The sequence below is a fragment of the Triturus cristatus genome, chromosome 3_1 (assembly GCF_964204655.1).
Source record: "Triturus cristatus chromosome 3_1, aTriCri1.1, whole genome shotgun sequence".
In the NCBI taxonomy this organism is placed as follows: Eukaryota; Metazoa; Chordata; class Amphibia; order Caudata; family Salamandridae; genus Triturus; species Triturus cristatus.
The window spans coordinates 654564842-654585332 of NC_140583.1; the positions used below are offsets into that span (position 1 = coordinate 654564842).

Consider the following 20491-nt stretch of genomic DNA (forward strand, 5'->3'; position numbering starts at 1 on the left):
GAGAATGCTGGAGAGGAGATAAAGGAGAGGTTCACTCATTTTCCTGTCCCTCATCTGTGACCATGAGCATGGTCAGGTCAGCTCTGCCATACTAGGGCTTCAGGCAGTTGACATGATTCACTCTTTTGGGGTGTTTGCAACTGCCAAGGTCCACCAGATAGGTGACCCACCCTTTTCTTTCAAGGCCCACTCCACTGGTCTTGGAGGGCCCTAGGGGCCACAGGCTCAAATACCCATACCTTCTGCCCCGATTTCAATTCTACCAGAGCAGTTTTTTGGTCATAGTACTGCTTATGAAGCTCTTGGCTGGCCTGAAGGGTTTGGCTTACTTTCTCAATCAACTCAGCCATCCTGGAACAAAGGCCAAGCACATAGTCCCTTTTGTCTTGTTTTGGATCTTTGAGATGTTTCTCCCAACCTTCTCTTACCAGACTCGGAGGACCTCTAACAGGATGCCCAAACTAATGTTCAAAGGGTGAAACAATGATTCCCTTCTGTGGCACTTCATTGCAGGCAAAAAGCAGGCATGGAGGTAGGACATCCCATCTCCTGAGTTTTTCAGGAAGCCCACCAATCATGCCTTTCAATATCTAGTTAAATATCTCCACCATGCCATTGGCTTGTGGGTGATGGGGTGTGATGAATCTGTAGTTCACTCCACACTCATCCCACATGTGTTTTAAGTATGCAAACAAGGTTTGTACCTCTGTCTACGACTATCTCCTTAGGGAAACCAACCCTGGCAAAGACACCAAGGCAGGCCTTTTCACAACAGGAGCAGTGGTGGCCCTTATGGGAATAGCTTCAGGATACCTGGTGGCATGATCCACTACTGCCAGAATATATTTGTTCCCTGAGGCTGTTGGAGGGTCCCGGGAGGCAAAAATGTCAACCCCTACCCTTTAAAAGGGTACCCCGGCCACTGGAAGAGGAATTAAGGGACCCTTTTGGGGGCATCCTACCCTGCCAATGGCTTGGCAGGTGACCAGACTGACAATAGTCCTTTACCTTCTGTCACATCCCTGGCCAGTTAAAGTGATTGACCAATCTACTGCAGGTTTTATCCTGGCCAATGGCTCTAGCTAAAGGGATATCATGGGGCAAAGTAAGAAGAAACTAAGAAACTACCCCTCTCCTGGTTGCAACAGGTGTGGGGTCTATGGCCTCAGTGTATAGGAGCACATCCTCCGAATAGACCCTGGGGTGCCACTGATATCACCCCTTTCCTGTGCAGCAGCTTTCTGCCTCAGGCTTACAAGAGTGGGACAAGTTTTGTATCCCTGGCACAGATCCATCCTAGTGTCCTCTCCCCCTCTACCCCCTACCCACCCCCCCCCCCCCCTCGGGCCCCAGAGGTCTGCCTGTTAAGGCCCAACCTCTTCAGGCTCAGTTCCCTCTGTGAGTACCAAGTCCTCTTCCTGAGAAGAGGGGTCCTGACTCTGCTCTGTGCTCTAGTTGCAACACAACTCCATCCTGAGAGACGTACCATGCTGACATGGGTCCTCAGTTCGACTTCAGCCCAAGGAAGTCTTCAAATCCTTTCCAAAAAGACAATCTACAGGGGAGGTTGGTGACGCAACTTTTTTGTCCAACTACTCCCACTCCGCCCCCTAGTCCAAAGTGATCATAGCCATAGAATGGACTGTGGTGATATTGCTAGCACTGGTGACTGGATTAGACCTTCCAATCATGTATTGATATTATTGAACTAGCTGTGGGGTCAACTGGTGACCCTAGCCCCGGTATCCCTCAAGGCCTCTATCCTGGACCCATTAATCTTGGAAAAAAACTGTATGTTTTCATATTATCTGGCCAGGCAGCACAGACTAAGTTTACTTCTCCCTCAAAGACTAATGTTGCCTCAGTGGGTCTACTGAGATGGTCAGTCTACACCTGGGACCCCATTTGGAAGTTAGCAACTGCAGTTGGGCTAGACGCATTTTGCTTTGTTTTTCAGCTAAGATCTCCAGTTCGGTGTCCTGTTGCTTTAAAGTCATGACACCAAGCCTTGTTGGTATCCCAGTTTTTCCAGAGTACGGGTCGCTGGGGAGACTTCACTGGGCAGTTGGGCCACTCAGACTCGGGCCGTGGGTGTCTGGTGCAGAGTGGGCACAAGTCGCAGATCCGCCTGGAGTCTTTGTCGTTAGTTTCTTCTGGACAGGTCCACGGGGGATTGGAGTCTTTGTTGAAGGCAGCAGCCCTCCCAGGGGTTTCAGAGGTCGCTGGACGCAAGACAAGTCGCAGGTTTGTCAAAGCTGGAGACAGGCTGGTAGGGCTGGGGCCAAGGCAGTAATCTTCAGTCTTCTCTGCAAGGTCGTCTTCTTTCTTTGCAAGTCGCTGCAGATCTAGTATCAGGATTTAAAGCGATTTATTGCTGTAAATATAATGAGAGATGCAATAACAAAACCTTGAAGCCGTTTCTGTTAATATCCATTTACAAATGTGAGCAGTTGGTATTGTTTCAATTGTAATATTATGATATGCACAGGTGTATCAAAATGAAAATTTTGGTCATTGAAACTGCAAAGAAGTGTTTAAAATTTGAGTTACAGCGCCAAGTGGCTGATGTGTTTTGAAAAATTTAATTAAAATTTAATTACAATTGGGTTGCATGTTAAAACCAATGCCGCACAAACATAACACTCGCGACTCTAAAAATGAAATCAAACAGTATAATGAAGTCTGTTTTCTAGCCCCAGCAAGATATGCAATAGCACTAAGTCTATTTTCTATTATTATCACAAGAGGTGTCACATGATTTGTATAAACTTTGTGTAAACACATACACTCGTAAACAAGGAGGTTTCCCTCCGAAACGCGTCGAGTGACTGGGCGTTTGAGAAATAAAAAAACGCGCTGACAACTAGCAAGTGGCCTGGACTTCGTTTCTTGTAATTTGGATACGAGCGGTTTGGATTTTGGGAGTCGCGACCCGGTCTGGGCCCGCCGCTGCGTGGCTGGGGTTTCTGCGCGAATTTTGAAGTGGTGATATATATATATATATCTCTAACTCTGAGGCTTATTGCTTTTTTAATGTACCGTGGTACTCCCACTACGACAACGGGGAATATTCAAGCATGTTAAACTATGAAAGACATGCATATCAAACGGAGTAAAAAAGGTAACTTAATCCGAAAAGTAACGTAAAAAGTAATCTCAAATGTAACTAAAGTAAATTTGACTGTTGCCTTACCTGTAAACAAAACATTTGCATCCAACTGCATTTCGATTGTAATTCAACTGCAATATACCTGCTATGTATTATTTCACTTACCTGAACCAGGCCTGGCTTGGCTCTAGAAATAAAATAACCAAATATATTTTATATAAACAAATTGGTCTGAGTTCAGTCTTTGAGTGACATTTCTTGCCTGAGTGTACAATAATTGCTTAACACTACCCTCTGATAAAGCCTTACTGCTCGCGCACACTACCACAAAGAGTAAGGTATTATCTACTTTTACAATGAAAACAAAAGCGAGAAACGGCGGTACAAGTAACCGCACTTACCTGCCATGTTCCCTTTGTAATCGTATCCACAGTTAGTCCAAATCAGTGTACACATGCAACTCCTGCACCTGCCGTCATTGGGTGCCAGCTGCCAGGCAGAGAACGAAGTAAAACAAAGTTGGAGTGGTGCACTACTCAGGTGAAATTTCTCAATTAGTCACATGGACTTGTTATGTCAATAAATCCTTTATTCTCAATGGCATCCGACAGTAAAAAGGTTCCAGCCAACGCATTTCGTTCATTTGAAAATGAACTTTTTCAGGGCAACAGATGGTGTGTGTTCGGTGGGGAGAGATTGTCCTTACTTCCCCATAAGTACTCTCAAAAGCAAAATGCGAGCTTGTCAAGATATGCTCGTGGTGTTGGTTGCCAAACAAAGTTTGTTGGGGGCACGCAATAAGGTGCGATAGCTAAGGCCTCCTTGATAATGGCCAGCCGCAGTGGTTCTGAGGTGCAGAACGCTGCGTCAGTCCTGCTCGAATCAGAGTCTCCTTGACAAGCTCTCATTTCGCTTTTGAGAGTACTTATGGTGAACTAAGGACCATCTCTCCCCACCGAACACACACAATACCCTGAAGAAGTTCATTTTCAAATTAACGAAACGCGTAGGCTGGAACCTTTTTATTGTCAGATGACATTGAGAATAAAGGATTTATTGACATAACAAAACAAGTCCACGTGACTAATTATCTACTTTTACCTTCGTCTACCTTTGGGGTTCAATTGGACTGTGCACACTATACCTCACTTTGGTATAGTGTATACAGAGCCAGGCTCCTACAGTTGGTACTTATATATTGTTATTTATGCCACCTGAAGGCCGTAGAGTTGTGGGGGTAAAGAAAATCAAAAGATGGTTGAAACATGGCATCAAAGAACTGCAAAGAGGTGGGATAAGATGTAAACTGTAAGAACCTATTAAGAATCTGAAACAAAACTTAGAAACAAATACATTAAAAAATAACATATCAATTACATTTTATTTAACAAATCATTACCTCATAGATCAGTGACATCCGTTCCAGAAATTCCCTAAAGAATGGCCTTAATCGCACATATACCTAGACAGGGAACAAATGGGGAAAAAATAAGTAGCACCCCAGGAGCTGGAACCCTCGAGACAAGATGGCGAGGACACATACAAAGCCATAAGTGTCCATTCATTGTTGCCAGCAAGAAGCCATCTTGGACCCTTCGCCACAAAGACGTCAGCTGCAAGCTCTTGGGTCAGTTAAGAACAGGTCACAAAACGTATTCAAAAGAATCATCTTAAAGCATATTTCTCCAAACACAGCAGTTACAATCAACCAAAACATTTTATGCATCTACACAGAAACCATGAATAATGTATGCACATCAAACAAACAGATGCCACGTAGGCACTACTTTCTTTACAATGTTTCCTACAGTTCACTTTTTGCTAATTTTTTACGCTGGAATGAGAAACACAGAAATTTTGTTTGACATTTAGCACAGTGAAAGCATACAAAAAATAAAGTACCAATTCACACGCACAGATCATAAGGACCAAAAACAAGAATCTTATATTTTTGAGGTGAAGGTTGTTTGACCCAGCTTGGTTGCACTCAACCCAGACTAAATAAACCCTTATCTACCTGGTAGATGACATCTTGGAAAAGGACTGGAAACGTTAGGGCTGCATCCTCAAGCTCATTTAAGCTGCAATGAACTAAGGTTTCATCCTATTGGCAAAAAAAAAAAAATGCAACGATAAGTAAAGGTTAATATCCACATCTCTTCTTGGTCTCCTACTGATTTTTTGCGGATTCACTGGTTGTCTAGCACAATCCAGACTAAAGCAAAAACAATGTACTTACCCTATAAGCATCGGTTCATAGTGTGTAGTGCTGTAGATTCACACGCGCGCCATATTCCTGCCATCTACAGCTGGGCTTGGATATTTCAAAGGTGTTTTTCTACAAATAAGTCTTTTCTAGTCACAAGATGCGTTCTGACTCTTATCTTGGTCAAGAACGCACATAAGCAAAGACTCCATGCTAGATTACGTTTAGCACAGAGGGTGAGAATGAATGCAGAGTCTCGAGTGCACGAAGCACTGTGCATGATGCATATTGTGCAGTGTTAAATGGGTGATTAGATGAGATCTGCAATCACCACAAGCTTTGCCAAAGAGGATGGGCACAGGCGAATCTATAACACTACGCAGTATGAAAAGATGCTTATAGAGGAAGTAACATTTTCCAATCATAGTAGGTGTGGCTGTAGATACATATGCTCTGCACAGACTGTAAAGCACTGCCTTTCATAAGAGGTAGCTAGCAAGTAGATGATGATGGCTTTAAAAATGTCTGGTCAATCATAACCCGCTGGTGGTCTAAAATGTTCACACAATAATATTTGGTAAAAGTGTGTAGGTTGGCCAGCTGGACGCTTTGCACAAGTCAGCAGAACGTTCCCTATAAAAGCCATAGTTGCCTCTTATGAGTGGAGTGTGCCCTCAGGTTACAGGTATGACGCTCAGCCTTATGGTACCAAGTTTGGATGCACTTGACTAGCCCTGTTGATATCACTGCCTTCGAAATGGTTTGACCCTTGTGCAGTTTTGCAAAGGTTTTAAAAAACTTAAGACTTGCAAAAAGGTTTGGTCAGGGCGATGTAGTACATAGGCACTCTTAACATCCATTTTGAATGGAGCTCCTTTCCGTTGATAAATATGGACGTGGAAGACAACTAGCTCTACAGTCTGATTAAAGTCGTAAGGTTATATCACCTTCAAGAGATACTTCGGATTGGTCCTGAGAATAACACTATTCATGTCAATCTAAATGAATTCTTGTTGTAAGGTGAGTGCTTGCAGTTCGCTCATGAGTCTGAGGGCAGTTATGGCCAGTAAGGAGGCTACCTTTCAGGAGGGGAACTGTAAGGGGCATGGGTGTAAAGTATCAAAGTGTGGCCTTACGAGGACTATATCAATGGTCCACACATAGTCAGGGGGTATTGCAAGGAAGTATAACCCTGTTAAGACCTTACATCACTGCCTTGTTCACTAGGATACTAAAGAGGGATGAATGCTGCCCCTTTTAAATGCAAGCTAATTGTTGGTGGTGAATTTGTGTAGGCAAAGTCTGACGTTTGCAGAAGTAAGAGGCCACAGATGATGCCCTGGATGTCACCTTTTAGGGGATGCAGATGTTTGGAAATGAAGTGATGGACAAACCTTTTCCACTTTGCTGTGTCACAGGCCTGTGTGAACAGCCTACACACTACTCCGAGAATAGTAATGTATTCCTGGGGGAGATTTAGATAGTCAAAATCTAGGATCTCAGGTACCAGATTGCTAGGGTAGGCTATCTGGGTGTCTGATCTGGCCAGTGGGGGCATATGGACATCTACAGCAGCATTGAGTACCAGAACTGCCTAGCCCAAATGGTAATGCCATGATGAACATAAGGGAAATCTGTGGCATTTTCCTTAAGACAGGGCGTAGGAGGGCAGGAAAAAGCTAGACAAAAAAACCTGAGTAGTTCATCCATATTTTGAGGGTGGCCAACGCTGGAGGTACTTGTTTAGGACTTGCGGGTGGAGTTCCTGTTCATGGACTTGTTGATGCACCCCCCTGAGCATGTCAACAAATTGACTGCCAAACCCTGCACGATGCTCCACTAAAAGCTTTGTTTTGCGGGAGATTGCAAATTCCTCTGCGTTAGCACAGACAGTTGGGTAGACTGCATGCCTTCCTGTTTGACAATGTGACTGCCATGTGCTATTTACACAATCTTGATGAGGACTACCTTTGCTCACATGACCAGCAGTGCCAAGTAATTTATGTGGCAGTACTTGTGTTGAAGGACCAATACTCCTGCACTGTCATGGCATTTAGATCCTTGCCTCTTCCCATAGGGGGAGGCATCCATATTTAATGGACGCTTGCAGTATCAAGTCTGAGAAAGGCCTGCCTTGCAGCAAGTTTTTGCTGTGCCACAAATGTGCATAATGGCAAGTTTTGCCCTTTACCAACACTATCTTCTAATTGATCCTTCACCCGTGACCACTGCCCCACGAGACACTTATATAGGTCCCATGTGGAGCCTGGCGTGTTTATAAAATGGATGCACAAGGCCATCATCCCTAAGAGGCACATCATGGTTCTGACGGTGAGCGGATGACGGATGAAAAAGCAGTAGCAGCAGCTGCTGGAATGACAACACTCGGTTGGGGTATGCTGTGCCTGTAACTGTGTTAAACACATTGCAGAAAGGGTTGGAAGTGTGACTGCGACATCTGTGTTGAATTCCAAGCTGTGGAGCATGGAAATCACTACTTCTGTCGGCTAGGCATGGATGACTCACACCTACTGTACCCGGAGAGAAGTATGACAGAATTGGCTATGGGCCAGTGCCTGGTTGCCTCTACCACTACCCGGTTGACTGCGACATTGTTTTTTACTCTCCTTATCTATAAATACTTTATTTCAGCCAAAGGCCATAAAAAGTTTCACAATAAAAACAAGATATTCAACTGTCCATATTCAGCTGTACTGTAAACATATATAGGCATTTCAATTTCGGCCCTGGATGTTACAGTTAAATAAAAGGGGACACCTTAACAATCAATATTGTCTAAAAATCCATCAAACAATATATACAATATTCTCAGTAAAATCTTCAATCTCAATGCAAGATGCAAAATAAATACTCTCCCTATCATGCAGAGGGACGCAGACAGTGGCTGGGGCGAGCCTCTTTTGCAGGAGGTGTGGATTACTAAGGAGTAGGGTTGAGAGGTGGTGTGGACCTGATCGCTGATGAAGGCAGGGTAACTGGGTGATTGCTTACATTTTTTTTCTACTCTAGGTTTTTACAAATTCAGTTGTTACTTGCACCGTGACAATTTGAGACAAATTTGAATATAACCTTCAGCATGGGTAGGAACTGGATGGATCTTGTGAGCTTCGATACAGTCCCCACAAAGAAGTCCTCTACTTCCTGAACGAGATGTCTAGTCACTGTGTAATGCACCGCACCCTTCTGGATATTCTCATGGCAGCCTGAGATATCATCTGGCTGGGATGCCCTAATAAGGTAGTGCTCCAAGCCAGGTTCACCCAAGGGATTGAGATTGTAGTCTTCTCAGGGCCATTTGTGGGTCCTGTGTCTAGAGGCTGGTCATACGAGTCGATGAGATCATATGGACTCTTCCTGGCTGGTCAAAGAAATTCCAAGGACCATTTCTACCCTCCACGCTCCGATAAAGGCTAGATATGCCCCGGGGTCAAATACATCAACCAAAGTGATTCTAGTACAATGAATATTTAAAAAGCGTAGGTGCTAAGCTGATGATTTCGTCTCACCTCCCAACTTTTTTAGCATTTCAGTTTTTATACACTTTTTTGGGATTTGATCAACTTTACAATTGTTGTGATCACAATAAATCTAAACTATGTTGATCAATTACATTCAAGTTACCAACAACCAAAATGGAGGCAAGCAGATCAGCCAACCAGGAGTACCGTGGGAGACCAACTTTATATACGTTCTGCAGCCCTGCTTGTATGCAAGTGCAGCAAATGTGTTAGCACCCCTCCTAGACTCCCAACCAACCCCACCCTTGTGGCAAAGAAGCACAGCCTAGAGACTATGTTCAGGGATCCGGGTGCCATGCAAGGCATAGTCCCCAATGAGGCTGAATCACGTACCTGCAGGAGAACCACGCTATTGTGTCGGCACAAGTTGAATAGTTGCACACATGAATGACTGTTCAAATGTTAATTTATTAATATATTATGAAAACGTCAAACCACACAGTTTGTAGGAAGAAACAAATGCCTATTTGCAGTCTATCTGAAAGATGCCCAAACTATAAGCCTTTCCTCAACTGATACAGAACAATCAGATATGGAGGGAAATAATGTGAGAAATAGGTCTACAAAGGGTAATGTTTGTTAGATTTTCATATATTGAGCATAATGTAGCTGAAATGGGTCAATATTAATTTCCTGAAATCCAGGAGGCATGTCAACTCCCCAGAATGGGGTAAACAGCCCTCATGCACATTACTAGGTGAGATGAAAACCAGATTGAAGGAAAGGTGTCTGACGGGAACAACTTGTATCAGCATGCATAGCTCCGCACTCATGACAAAAAAAGTCAACTTATTGGGGGTATTGCCTCAAATCTGTTCAATCCAGCACAACCAAAGATGCAGATAGTGGTAAGAAAATCCCACATACTGCATCAGTAAATCTGGCTCTTGTTTTTTTCCCTATCAAATGGTAAAAGAAAACTATTTGATTTAATGTCTTTGGGTAGATGACAAATCAGTAGATAAGCTGGGGAAGAGGTCACCAGGGGTAGCAGAGAATGAGAGCCTGAGCAGCAGCAGGGGTATTCCTCCTACTTGTATCATCAGTGTCTCGTATAGATGAATATGAGTTCAGGATCTCTGACCTTCCAGAAGAAGCAAGAAGGAATCCTTCTGTGAGGGTTGAGTCTTCTCTGTCCAAAAGGAATCATGCTCCGGGGTACTAAAGCAGCAGCCATTGCCATTAGATGTTGGGGACATTTAGTAAGGGACCCTTGGATTTCGTCTACCAATGCTCTGCCAGAACAAAAGGCTCAAATCTCTTAGCCACAAACATTTTATCAATACCCAACAGGTGAGAGGGAGAAGGAGATTTACCCAATGATCTTTCTAAAGCAAGTCAGGAAAAGCCATTAAGCCTAATTCCAATATATAACGCAGATCACTACGCTACAAATTGTTTATTCTGCCTGCATCATTGACTAGTGTTGTTCCTGCCCGATAATCCATCTCAATCTGCCACAGCCTTAAATTACTCTTATTCCACCTCAAAATTCATTTTCTACTTATAAAGGCCCATTCTCAGACGCACACAAGTCCTCCCTTGGATGCGTCATGGTTCCATTCAAGCTGTCAAAGTGTTAAATCTATGCTTGGAGCCCCAGGAGAAACTACTGAGAGTGGGGCCTTATGTGGCATGGTTTTGCTTCCTCATTTGTTAAAATGCGAACCTGGATGTCTCAAAGCAGTCTCACACAGAAAATGGAATTCCTCAGACCTCTTAAACTCACCTATTCAAGCGTGGCCAACTGATAGTAGTTTTGGTCTGTGAGCACCCCATCACACAACTGTCTGGCCAAAAATCTTTAATTTCAGAACTTGACAGGAGAAGTTATCGAAATGTATTGTCAATAGGCTACTTTACAGTGGTGACTCAATTCTTAGTCCTCTCCAGGTTACTTTATGGCAACTCCTGGCACTTTGGTTGCTTTGCTAGGCAGATCTTTGGTATACAAAACATGATGTGGCTCACCCATCATTGTTACGAAACGTTCATCACATTACTGCAATCCTCAGGTTGAGTAAACGTCTTTCATCTATTTAGGTTTGATATGAATATTCACTTGGACTTAACTGAGGACATCCGACTAATCTGTTCATGCTCCACATTTGTCCATTATGCAACTTGACCACATTGAGCTTGACCTGTACAATAAGCAAAGGATTGTGGAAGCTCTGTGTTGTTACTCCTGATATGCAGTAGTCTGACCAATACTTGATCTTGTGCTCTTCACTTGTGGGTGTTTACACATGGTTTATAGTCCCATCTTCCCATATACTGGTTCTGTTGAACTAAGATCTTTGACTTATGCAAAATTTTTATTAACTGTGATTTGTTCCCTCCCTCCTGTTAGGAAAACACTTATTGCTAGTTTTTTTTACCCTTTAGCAAGGTCAACTGGGAAATACTAGAGACAACGTTTGAATCTCTCGACTTGGCATACAGGTCCTACATTGGGTTCCTGAAGTTATCATATATTTTTCAGGCTACACATCAGAAGTATAGTTTGTCATTCAATTCTCTTCCTCCATTGTACAGTAACGCTATTTTTAATCTGAAAGAGGAGCTTTGTATATGTGGTTATATTCGGTCTTTTAAACTGCCATTTCACACTAATATTTCACTACACTTTATCTACATTGCTCTTATGACCTTATTTGTGCTACATCAACACTGTAAAACTGTAAGCAAGATGACAAGTTCTCGCTACTAACTATGGCCCTTTCAAAAAGGTACCTGCTTAGGGATCAGGTTAATTAACATCAACTAAATCTGTACTGCCTTTCAGAGGCCAAGTGTGGCATGTTGAAGTAGGATGGATTACAAATAGTTCGCTGATGGGGAGACAGGAGCCAAACTCTCCAGTGGCAGAGACTAGCCGCAGATAGGATGGATGGGGACAAGGAAGGTTTGAGCGCAGTTTGTTGGTTTATTGTGCTCGGTTAGTCTTATAAAGTCACGGAAGGCAATCAATCCAGATGCTTTGGAGCAGGAAGGGAGATGAAAAAGCAGTGAGGAAAAAGTGGAAAGCACTTGGTGAGTAGGGAGTCTTCAGATATTAAGGAAGATTAAGCCATGATAATTCGTGAGACAGGCTGGAGGAAAAATGGGTCAGATGGCAGTAGAACAGGTGTGAAACATGCAGGAAAGTGAAAAAAAAGGGCAAGAGGATCACAGAAGCTCTGGTATCAGGAAGTTGTGAAGGAGTGAAACGGATCATCAAAGGGGCTACTAGGAGGCAGTAAAACATGGGCATGGAAGACTGCCTCCAGATTTAAAATTGTTATGGGAAAAGGATGCTTCTTTTAAATAAGTACACTTTAGATTTTTCTTCGATTCATAGCAGATCGTGTGCAAACCTTCCTTAATCCTTTTGCCCTATTACAGTAGCATGACCTTTCTGTGCGGCAAACTAAAATATTACCTTTTGGCGGCTCATCACACAGATACGAAGGCACTTCACTGTTTGTTTTATTCTAGCTTACAGAGCTCCCGTGCACATACGTTATCATGGTGAACCACTATTTCTTTTTGCCATGCTGCACAGAACCAACAAAAAGAATTGGGACAGCAAATAGCTCGAAAAAGTGAAATCTATTGGTTTACCATCCTGGTTAGGGACTGTATACACCAGATACACCCATGCCCGAAAAGAACGGTATATCCATTTGATTGCCTGGACTGGCAGCAGGGATTGCCACTGCCTGGACTTTTTTCCCTTGGATTATCTATCAAATTCCTAATGCTATTGGTTGAATTATCGTGTTGAGGGGGTTAATCCCAGCAAGGAAGCCATTCCCACTACTCTTAGAGCATTAGTGGGAGGAGTTGACCATCTTACCAAATATCCGCTCACTATAGAAGGGCATGTCCATGAGGGTTGCTTGGGCATTTCCTGAGAAGGCAGTGGGACGCATCCAAGCATGATGATGCGGTGGGACAATTGTGCCCAATGATTAGGGCGCAGTGTTCAGGTCATACTTCAGATTTATTTATAAGTGTCCACACGATTGATGACTAATTCGGAAATCGACTTTGCTTTTTCTGATAGTCCTGAGGCCAAGTTTGTTTTGACAGAAACCACAGGGCGTGACCATAGCAGCCCATAAGGAACGTTGCCCAAAAACTGCCAGAAGCAAACACTTGATATCTCACAAGAGTCCAGCCTTTTTGGCTCTATCTTAAGGTGCAGTGGGAAAAGCATTTAAGGTAAACTATGAGGGAGAAGTGTGGACCACCAAACTTTCTGGCAAATTTTAGGATGACAAAAACAGCAGACAAGTCTATGTTGTCTGGCTATCTGCCTGAGGACTGCCATGCCTGAAAATGTTTTCCCCAAGCACTGTCTAGTAAAGTCTCAATGAAAGGGATCAAAAGCTCTAATTGTAGAGGAAGGTTGTGGGATCTCTATCAAAGTTGCAGATTTCTTCTTTGCAGAGGTAAATGTCAATTCCAAAGCTTATGCTGTTTTTTATGCCACTAGAGTGATTAAAGAGACTCTTCTGAAAGAGGGCCAGAGGGTTAAGCGAAACCTCTAAGCAAAATACCCAGACCACTTGCATTTTGTAAATCAAGAATAAGATATAAGCAAACATTAGTTAACATCTTCGGTATGACAATACTCCTAGTCAGGAAAGGCAAGATCAGAGTGACCTAAATAGTTCCTTGATCCAGGCAAACCTCCAATCCCTAGAGATGCTTTGTCAGGCTTTTCAGCAAAACATGAATTTCGGTTGACACAGAAGACAATGCAAAGAACAGGACAGAGTGTGGGGTTTGGGTTGACATTGTAGGCAATGCTAATCCAACAGGGCAGTGACTTGTTAGTTACAGAGGCCAGAGCCTGTAGAGGGCAGAGTTGGGTGGCATCTAGGTTGGAGCCGCTGTAGTTACCAAACATGCAGAAGTGTGCTTGCCCTTGGAGAATGCCCAAATGGCAACACAGCTGTACTGAATTATTCTAGTATGGGCTATTCTACCTCCTTAGGTCTACTGATGGAGTCAAGAACTCCGACTTTTTCAATATCAGCATTGATAAGATGAGTGAGATCCCAGCATTAGGAATCATCAGTGGGAGTCCAGACATGCCCCAGTGTAGGACCATTTCCTCGAGGAAAGAGGTTCCCCACCCTGAGGTGCTTTTTGTGAGAAGATCTTTTGGGAGATAATTCCCCTGTCTAGAGACCTCGCTGAAGAGCAACGAGAATGCCTCCGCGTGTCGCTGCATACCCAGGCCAAAAATAGTTTAGCTTCAATCTCCTTGATGGCCTGCGGATGCATCAATGAACAGAATTGCAGGCCGTGAATTTTCAGTCGGATCCCAGACACAACCTGCAGACAGCATGTGAGTGCAAAACAAATATCTTCTTAGGGCATCTCCGACAAGGTATAAACCAGAGTTCTTAGGATGAGATATTTACCATGTAGCTTTCCTAATGCAGATAAATTCTGTTGGTGAAGTACAGTGCTCTACAACCATGTTGATGAGGTGTGCAAAACCAGAATGGACACCACTGTGCCACTTAACACCCAACGTGCACAGATGCCATCACATCTAGTTGGCTGAGCCACGGCTAAAGCTGCATGGTGCCACCTGGCGAAGCTGGAGAGCTACTGCAGGAGCAATGTTTACATTTCCAATCTGTTGCATGACGGATATAATAAGAGGAATTTGCAGAAGGCTATATCGATCAGAAATTATCTTTAGTTTTTTTTCCCTCAATTTCTATGCACAGTACTTAGCAAATAGCATTTCATGTTTTAAATAGATAACCGTTGTAGCCAGGAAAAAAAAAGTGCCACAATACTCAAAGAAATATGGCCAGCCAGGTAAAAATATACCCAGCCTCAGATACTCAACGAAATGGTTTCAGTATGGAAGCTAGCAGTGTTCTGCAGGCACCCGGACTTCAAAATTACCCAACACTCTGCTGGATTATAAATGTGATATAATCTACCAACTGGAAATCCCATGCTTCTGGAGGAAGGGAGGCTGGAAGTTGAAGGATTTTAATGTAGAGCCATAGATTAACCTGCTTTGCATTTTTCGAAGAAGTCTTTGAAGCACAAAGTAAGTTGACTCGTCCTTTCGATGATGTGCAAGGTCATAGACTCCAATGTTAAGATTGTTTTCCCGCAAGAGGGTGAGAATGGAGTGAGTGCAAGTACAGGGGTGTTCATAAACATGTAAAGTAGAAAAGAACTGCAACGACTATATGTCCGGGGAGGAGGGAGGGCGTATGTGAATCTACTGCTCTACATGCCAAGAACAGATGCTTACAGGGTAACAATCTGTTCTAGGCATTTATGCTGTAGATACACACGCTTTGCATAGACTATAGGAGCACTCTACCAAAGCAGTAGCTAACCTGTGGGTGTTGCAGTTGTCTGCATTGTTTTTTAGCACTGACTAAAATATCCACACAATGTTTAATAAATGTGTGGAGTCGACCATGTAGCTGCTTTCAGATGTCAGCTATAGGAATGTTACCTAAAAAGGCCATAGATGCTCCTAATTTATTAGTAGAATGGGCGCTAGGAGGTATAGATAACGTTTTTTTCTTTAATATAGCATGTTTTGAACCATTTACCAATCCATCAAGAAATGCCAGATTCTGAGATAGGTCTCCCTCTAGGAGGGGTAGCAAATTTAACAAAAAGTTGAAATAAAAATCAAATGGTGCATCACTGAGTATTTGTATATTAGACAATAATTATTCAAGATACAAAATCAATGTGCAAAATGGAGTTCTCCAAATCTTTTATTCGTAAATAGTGACATGTAGTTAATAACAGCAAACACGTTTTGTCGAGTACAATGGACTTTTTCAGGACTTCAGAGCATAAGCGAAGTTATCTTGAACGACATTGGACATTGATTTTGTATCTTGCTTAATTATTGTCTAATATGCAAATACTCCGCCGTGCACCGTTTGATTTTGACATTGTTTCATCCGGTTGAAGACCGCACCTTGACAGTGGTGTCTAAACTGTGTGCACAATCTCTGGATATTTCCCTTTTCATTATATATTTTTGGGTGGATAGCAGGTTAGGTGCAAGTCGCAGTAGAGGTTTCACTGTCATTTTGTCATAGCTTATGTAACAAAACGTTTTTGTTTTGAGAAGATCCTTTATTCTGTGCATTTAATAAATCAATGCTTTTTTGACATCCAAATTATGTAGAGCTCTTTCTGCTACAGATTCTGGTTGAGGGATGAAAACGGGTAACTCAACTGATTGGTTAATATGAAAAGCTGAGACTACTTTTGGAAGGAATTTTGGGTCGGTACACAGAACAACTCTGTCTCTATGAAGTTGGAAGCAGGATTCTTCTAATATTAATGCCTGAAGCTCACACACATCTCAGTGAGATGATAGCAATCAAAAAAGCAACCATCCAAGAGAGAAATTGGAGGGGACAATAAAGTAAAGGTTCAAAAGGTGAGCCCATAAATGTTGTTAAAACCATACAAAGGTTCCATGAAGGTGCAGGAGGAACCTTTGGTGGTATCACTCATTTAAGGCCTTCCATAAAAGCTTTAATTACTGGTACTTTGCATAAAGAGATGTGTTGTCGGTTTTGAAGATAGGCAGCCACAGTTATTAGGTATAGGCGTATAATTGGTTGGATAGATATCTTGTGGGTCAATTGTTTGGTTTTTACAATACATAACAAACCTTTTCCACTTGGCTGCATAGCGTGCTCTAGTGGTAGGTTTTCTTGCTTTAAGAATGCTCATGCAATCTGAAGGTAGATTTAGTTATTCAAACTCTGATTTCAAGAGTCAAATCGCTAGGTTGAGCTCCTTGGGGTTTGGATGTCTGATTTCGCAATGGTTCAGAGGGACAAGGTTTGAGGTGAGATGAAGTTTCTCGTGTGGAACTACTGAAAGTTCTAGTAATGAAGTGAACGATGGTTGACGAGCCCATATGGGAGTCACTAGAATGAGGGCGATCAACATCTGCCTGAGTTTCCAAACCAGAAATGGAACAAAAGGGAGAGACGGTAAAACGGCATATGCAAATATTCCGGACCAATTCAGCCTTCGGGCATTGCCTTTGGATAGAGGGTGAGGGAACCTGGAGGCAAAGCTTGGCAATTGTGTGTTCTCTACTGTTGCAAAGAGATCTGTGGTAACCCCCACCTGTGGAAGTATCGGAGGAGGACTTGAGGGTGAAGTTCCCACTTGTGGACTTGTTGCCGCATTCTGCTGAGGTCTGCAAAGTTGTTGTCTGTCTCTGGAAGGTGTTGTGCTAGCAGTTGTATTTTGTGATGGATTGCCTAATGTCAAATGGCCTGAGTGGAGTGATAGCTCAGTGTGTGTGACCCCTGTTTTTGTACATGGCTGTCATTCTCCGTCTGGACTAGGACAACCTTGCCTATAAGGTGAGGTAGAAAAGCTTTCAGTGCTAGGTGGACTGCTTGAAGCTCTAGGTAGTTGATGAGGAGATTCTGGTGTTTGCTGAACCAGGGATGAGGGATGCGTCCCCTGTTAGCACAATTTGTGGGGCAAGGGTTGACAAAGGACCGCCCCTTTAAGTTTTGTGTGTTCCACCACTGCAGAGAGCGATGGGTGCAGCTGTCTATTAACACCAGATCTTGTAGTTGACCCCATGATTGACCCCATTGAAGTGCTAAGCACTCCTGTATTGGACGCACGTTTAATCTGTACAGGTACTATGGCAATGCAGGATGCCATCATCTCTAGGAGTTGCATGAAAGTTCTGACTGTTGGATACGGACTGCTTTGGAATTGTGGTAGCAGTGTTTAGAAATGTTGAATTCTGGCTGCATTTGGATAGGCTAGACCAATTTCAGTGTTGAGCAGAGATCCTAGATAGATAGCAGCTGCGAAGGTTGAAGATGGGATTTTTGGGCATTGAGTGTAAATCCCAGCTGACATATGATTTATAGTAATTTGAGGGTGTTGTAGACACCTGTGGTATGTGCTGCCTTTGATAAGTCAATCGTCCAGATATGGGAAGACATGAATCTGTTGTCTGCTTAGATGAGCTGCTAACATTGCTAAGCATTTGGTGAATACTCTGGGTGCAGTAGTGACTTTGATTATGAGTTCTTTGAATTGATAATGCTTGCCTGCCATCATAAATCTAAGATAGTTATGATGTGCTGGGTGAATAGGAATGTGAAAATATGCACCCTTTACGTCTAGTGCCGACAGTCGCCTTGCTGTAGGAGTGAAAATAATTGTTAAAGTGTGACCATATGGAAGTGTTCCGATAGAATGTATAGGTTTAAAGGCATAAGATCTAAAATTGGCTGCAAAGAACCGTCCTTTCTGGGGATCAGGAAGTACAGGGCACAAAACCCCCCAACACTTGATGTTCCATTGGGACGGATTCAACAGCTTTTTTTGTTAAAAGAGCGTGTACTTCCTGTTTGAGCAACTGTTGGTGCTCCAGAGGGACTGAGTGCGAGCTGGGATATTGGGAGGATTGCAGGTGAGATATAGGCAATAACCATATTGGATAATGTCCGAACACCCACTTGTCTAATGTTATTGATTACCAAGTGGGAAGAAACTGTTGCAGACGTCCCCCAACAGGTGTAAGATTGGCAGGGGGAATTGTTATGGAGTCACTGCTTGTTGAGAGATTTGGGTGTACGTGTTGGTGTACCTCTACCTCTAGAGTTGTTGCCTCAATAACCACCTCTGTAAAATCCTCTAGAGGGGGGAGGATTGGGTTTGGGGCCTGTATGAAGATGCAGAGTCATCTGTGGAAGTAGTGTTTGAGCCTCCCCTGTAGAATGAGCGGCAAAAGGACCCTCTATTAGAGGGTGTCTGAAGTGCTTCCATAGCTTTTCGTCCACTTGTGGTCCGAAAAGATGTGCTTTAACAAAAAGAGCACTTAATATGGTTTGTTGAACTTCTGGTTTAAAAACATACGCATCCATGCTGGTCTTCCGAGGAGAATGCTGGTGTTAACTCCTCTGGCTGCAGTATCAGAAGCATCTAGCGCACACCTGAAGGAGGAGTTGGAGATTAATTTCCCCTCCTGCACTAATCCCTGTTCTTTTTTCTTGAGCTCCTCTGGAAGGTAATGGACTAATTCTTCCATTTCGTCCCAGTGGGTTCTATCGTACCTAGCAACCAAACCCTGTGTTAGCTATACGCCAGTGGTTGGCGGATTGTGCAGCCACTTTTGCCTGATGAATCTATTAATTTAAATTCTTTGTCTAGAAGTGGTGAATCAGCTGATGTTTGAGAATTTGCTCTTTTACAAGCATTAGACATTACCAAAGAATCTGGTGTAAACTGACCCAATAAAAAAAAAAAAAATAGGTCAGATGGTGGGGGTTTGCATTTTGTGTAAACCCTAGGTGTTATAATACACGTGAGGTCCTTAAAAATATTCTCTGCTTGGCGCAGCATAGATTTTACCATTGGGTAAAACTGATGTTTTATGTGCAGGCTGTTTCTAATAAAAAGTCTTTCCCTAAGCCTTCTTTATGCAAGGAGACCCCATGGTATGCAGCTGCCCTAGCTATTAACTCCCGACATGAGGTGTTGTCATCAGGAGTCGAGGGTTTTGCAGGACAGCGATCAGGATCTGTCTATCCTGGAGGGTCTACATAGTAATCATTCCATGGGTCTGGTATCATCCCCTATATCTGCATCAGGGTCTGGGTGAGGCGAATCCTGAGGTGCAATGTTTAAAGAGTTTCCTGGTGAATAAGGTATTAATCATACAGGTGAAGGTGGTGGTGGAGGGGAATGAGGAATAAGGTGGAAGGGACTGGTAGCAATGTCCTTTTGATTTTTAAAGGAATTTTATATCCAGTGTCCTCTAGAAAAGGAGTCCTTTTGGACGAGGGTGGCAGCGCAGGTTTTGTTATTAGGTGCCCAGTCTCCAGATCAGTGTTTCCCAAACTGCGGTCCGCGGACCCCCAGGGGTCCGTGAAACATTCCTAGGGGGTCCGCAGGCAGCAGTGTTAAAAGCACTGCTAAGTTCCTTGTAAAATTATCAGTTGTCGAGCAACAATAAAAGTGTCAAGAAAATGCAAGTGATTAATGTACCTGCTGGAGAGACGAGAGTTTTGTCCAGTGGCAGCTTTAACTTATTTAATGTAGCACAGAGGGTTAATATGCCTACTGCAAAGAACGTGTATCGTGCATTTAAAAAAACAGTATTTTATGTGCATAGGTCAGTGAATTACTGCTTTTGTCACAGAGATTCTTTTGTCACTGTGCGATTCAAAAGGGACAATCGTAATCTAGCACAGTGACCTATAAACTGTCAAAGAGCTACTTGCAAACTGCATGGTACAAGTAACATATGTTGTTCCCAGTCTATCATTATCCTAAAGAGGTTTATTTGGTTGTAAATAAATTTTTATTGTTAAAGCCAATGCTAACCACTGTGTTATTTTCTGAATCCAGAGTTTGTGCTTCTCCAGACCAAACACTCTCTAAAAAGGCCTACCAGTATGAATGACATGTGAATCCTACACCTTGTAGTCGCCTTTGCCTAATGTAACATTTTCTATACACTGATTGACACGTATGATTCATTTTCTCTATATGTGTGTGGTGTAAAGTGCTCTGACATCCTACAATGGTCTGAGAGAGGCTATAAAATAAATTAAATACATGTGACAGAGGAGCTATGGAGAG

At 43.0% G+C, this 20491-nt stretch overlaps 1 protein-coding gene across 3 annotated transcripts in view; it reads right to left on the bottom strand.

The window, feature by feature from the left end:
- Positions 1-20491, bottom strand: part of CTDSPL2 (CTD small phosphatase like 2) — a 471093-nt gene that overhangs the window by 269044 nt on the left and 181558 nt on the right. For all 3 annotated transcript variants that reach the window (XR_014978858.1, XM_085644683.1, XM_085644684.1), the window contains exons 8-9: positions 5127-5213; positions 4509-4571 (exon numbers count right to left, since the gene is read on the bottom strand). Coding sequence is in view for 2 of the 3 variants with exons in the window: in XM_085644683.1 (XP_085500809.1) it covers positions 4509-4571; positions 5127-5213 (150 nt within the window). In the remaining variant the exon portion in view is untranslated. The remainder of the gene's footprint in view (positions 1-4508; positions 4572-5126; positions 5214-20491) is intronic.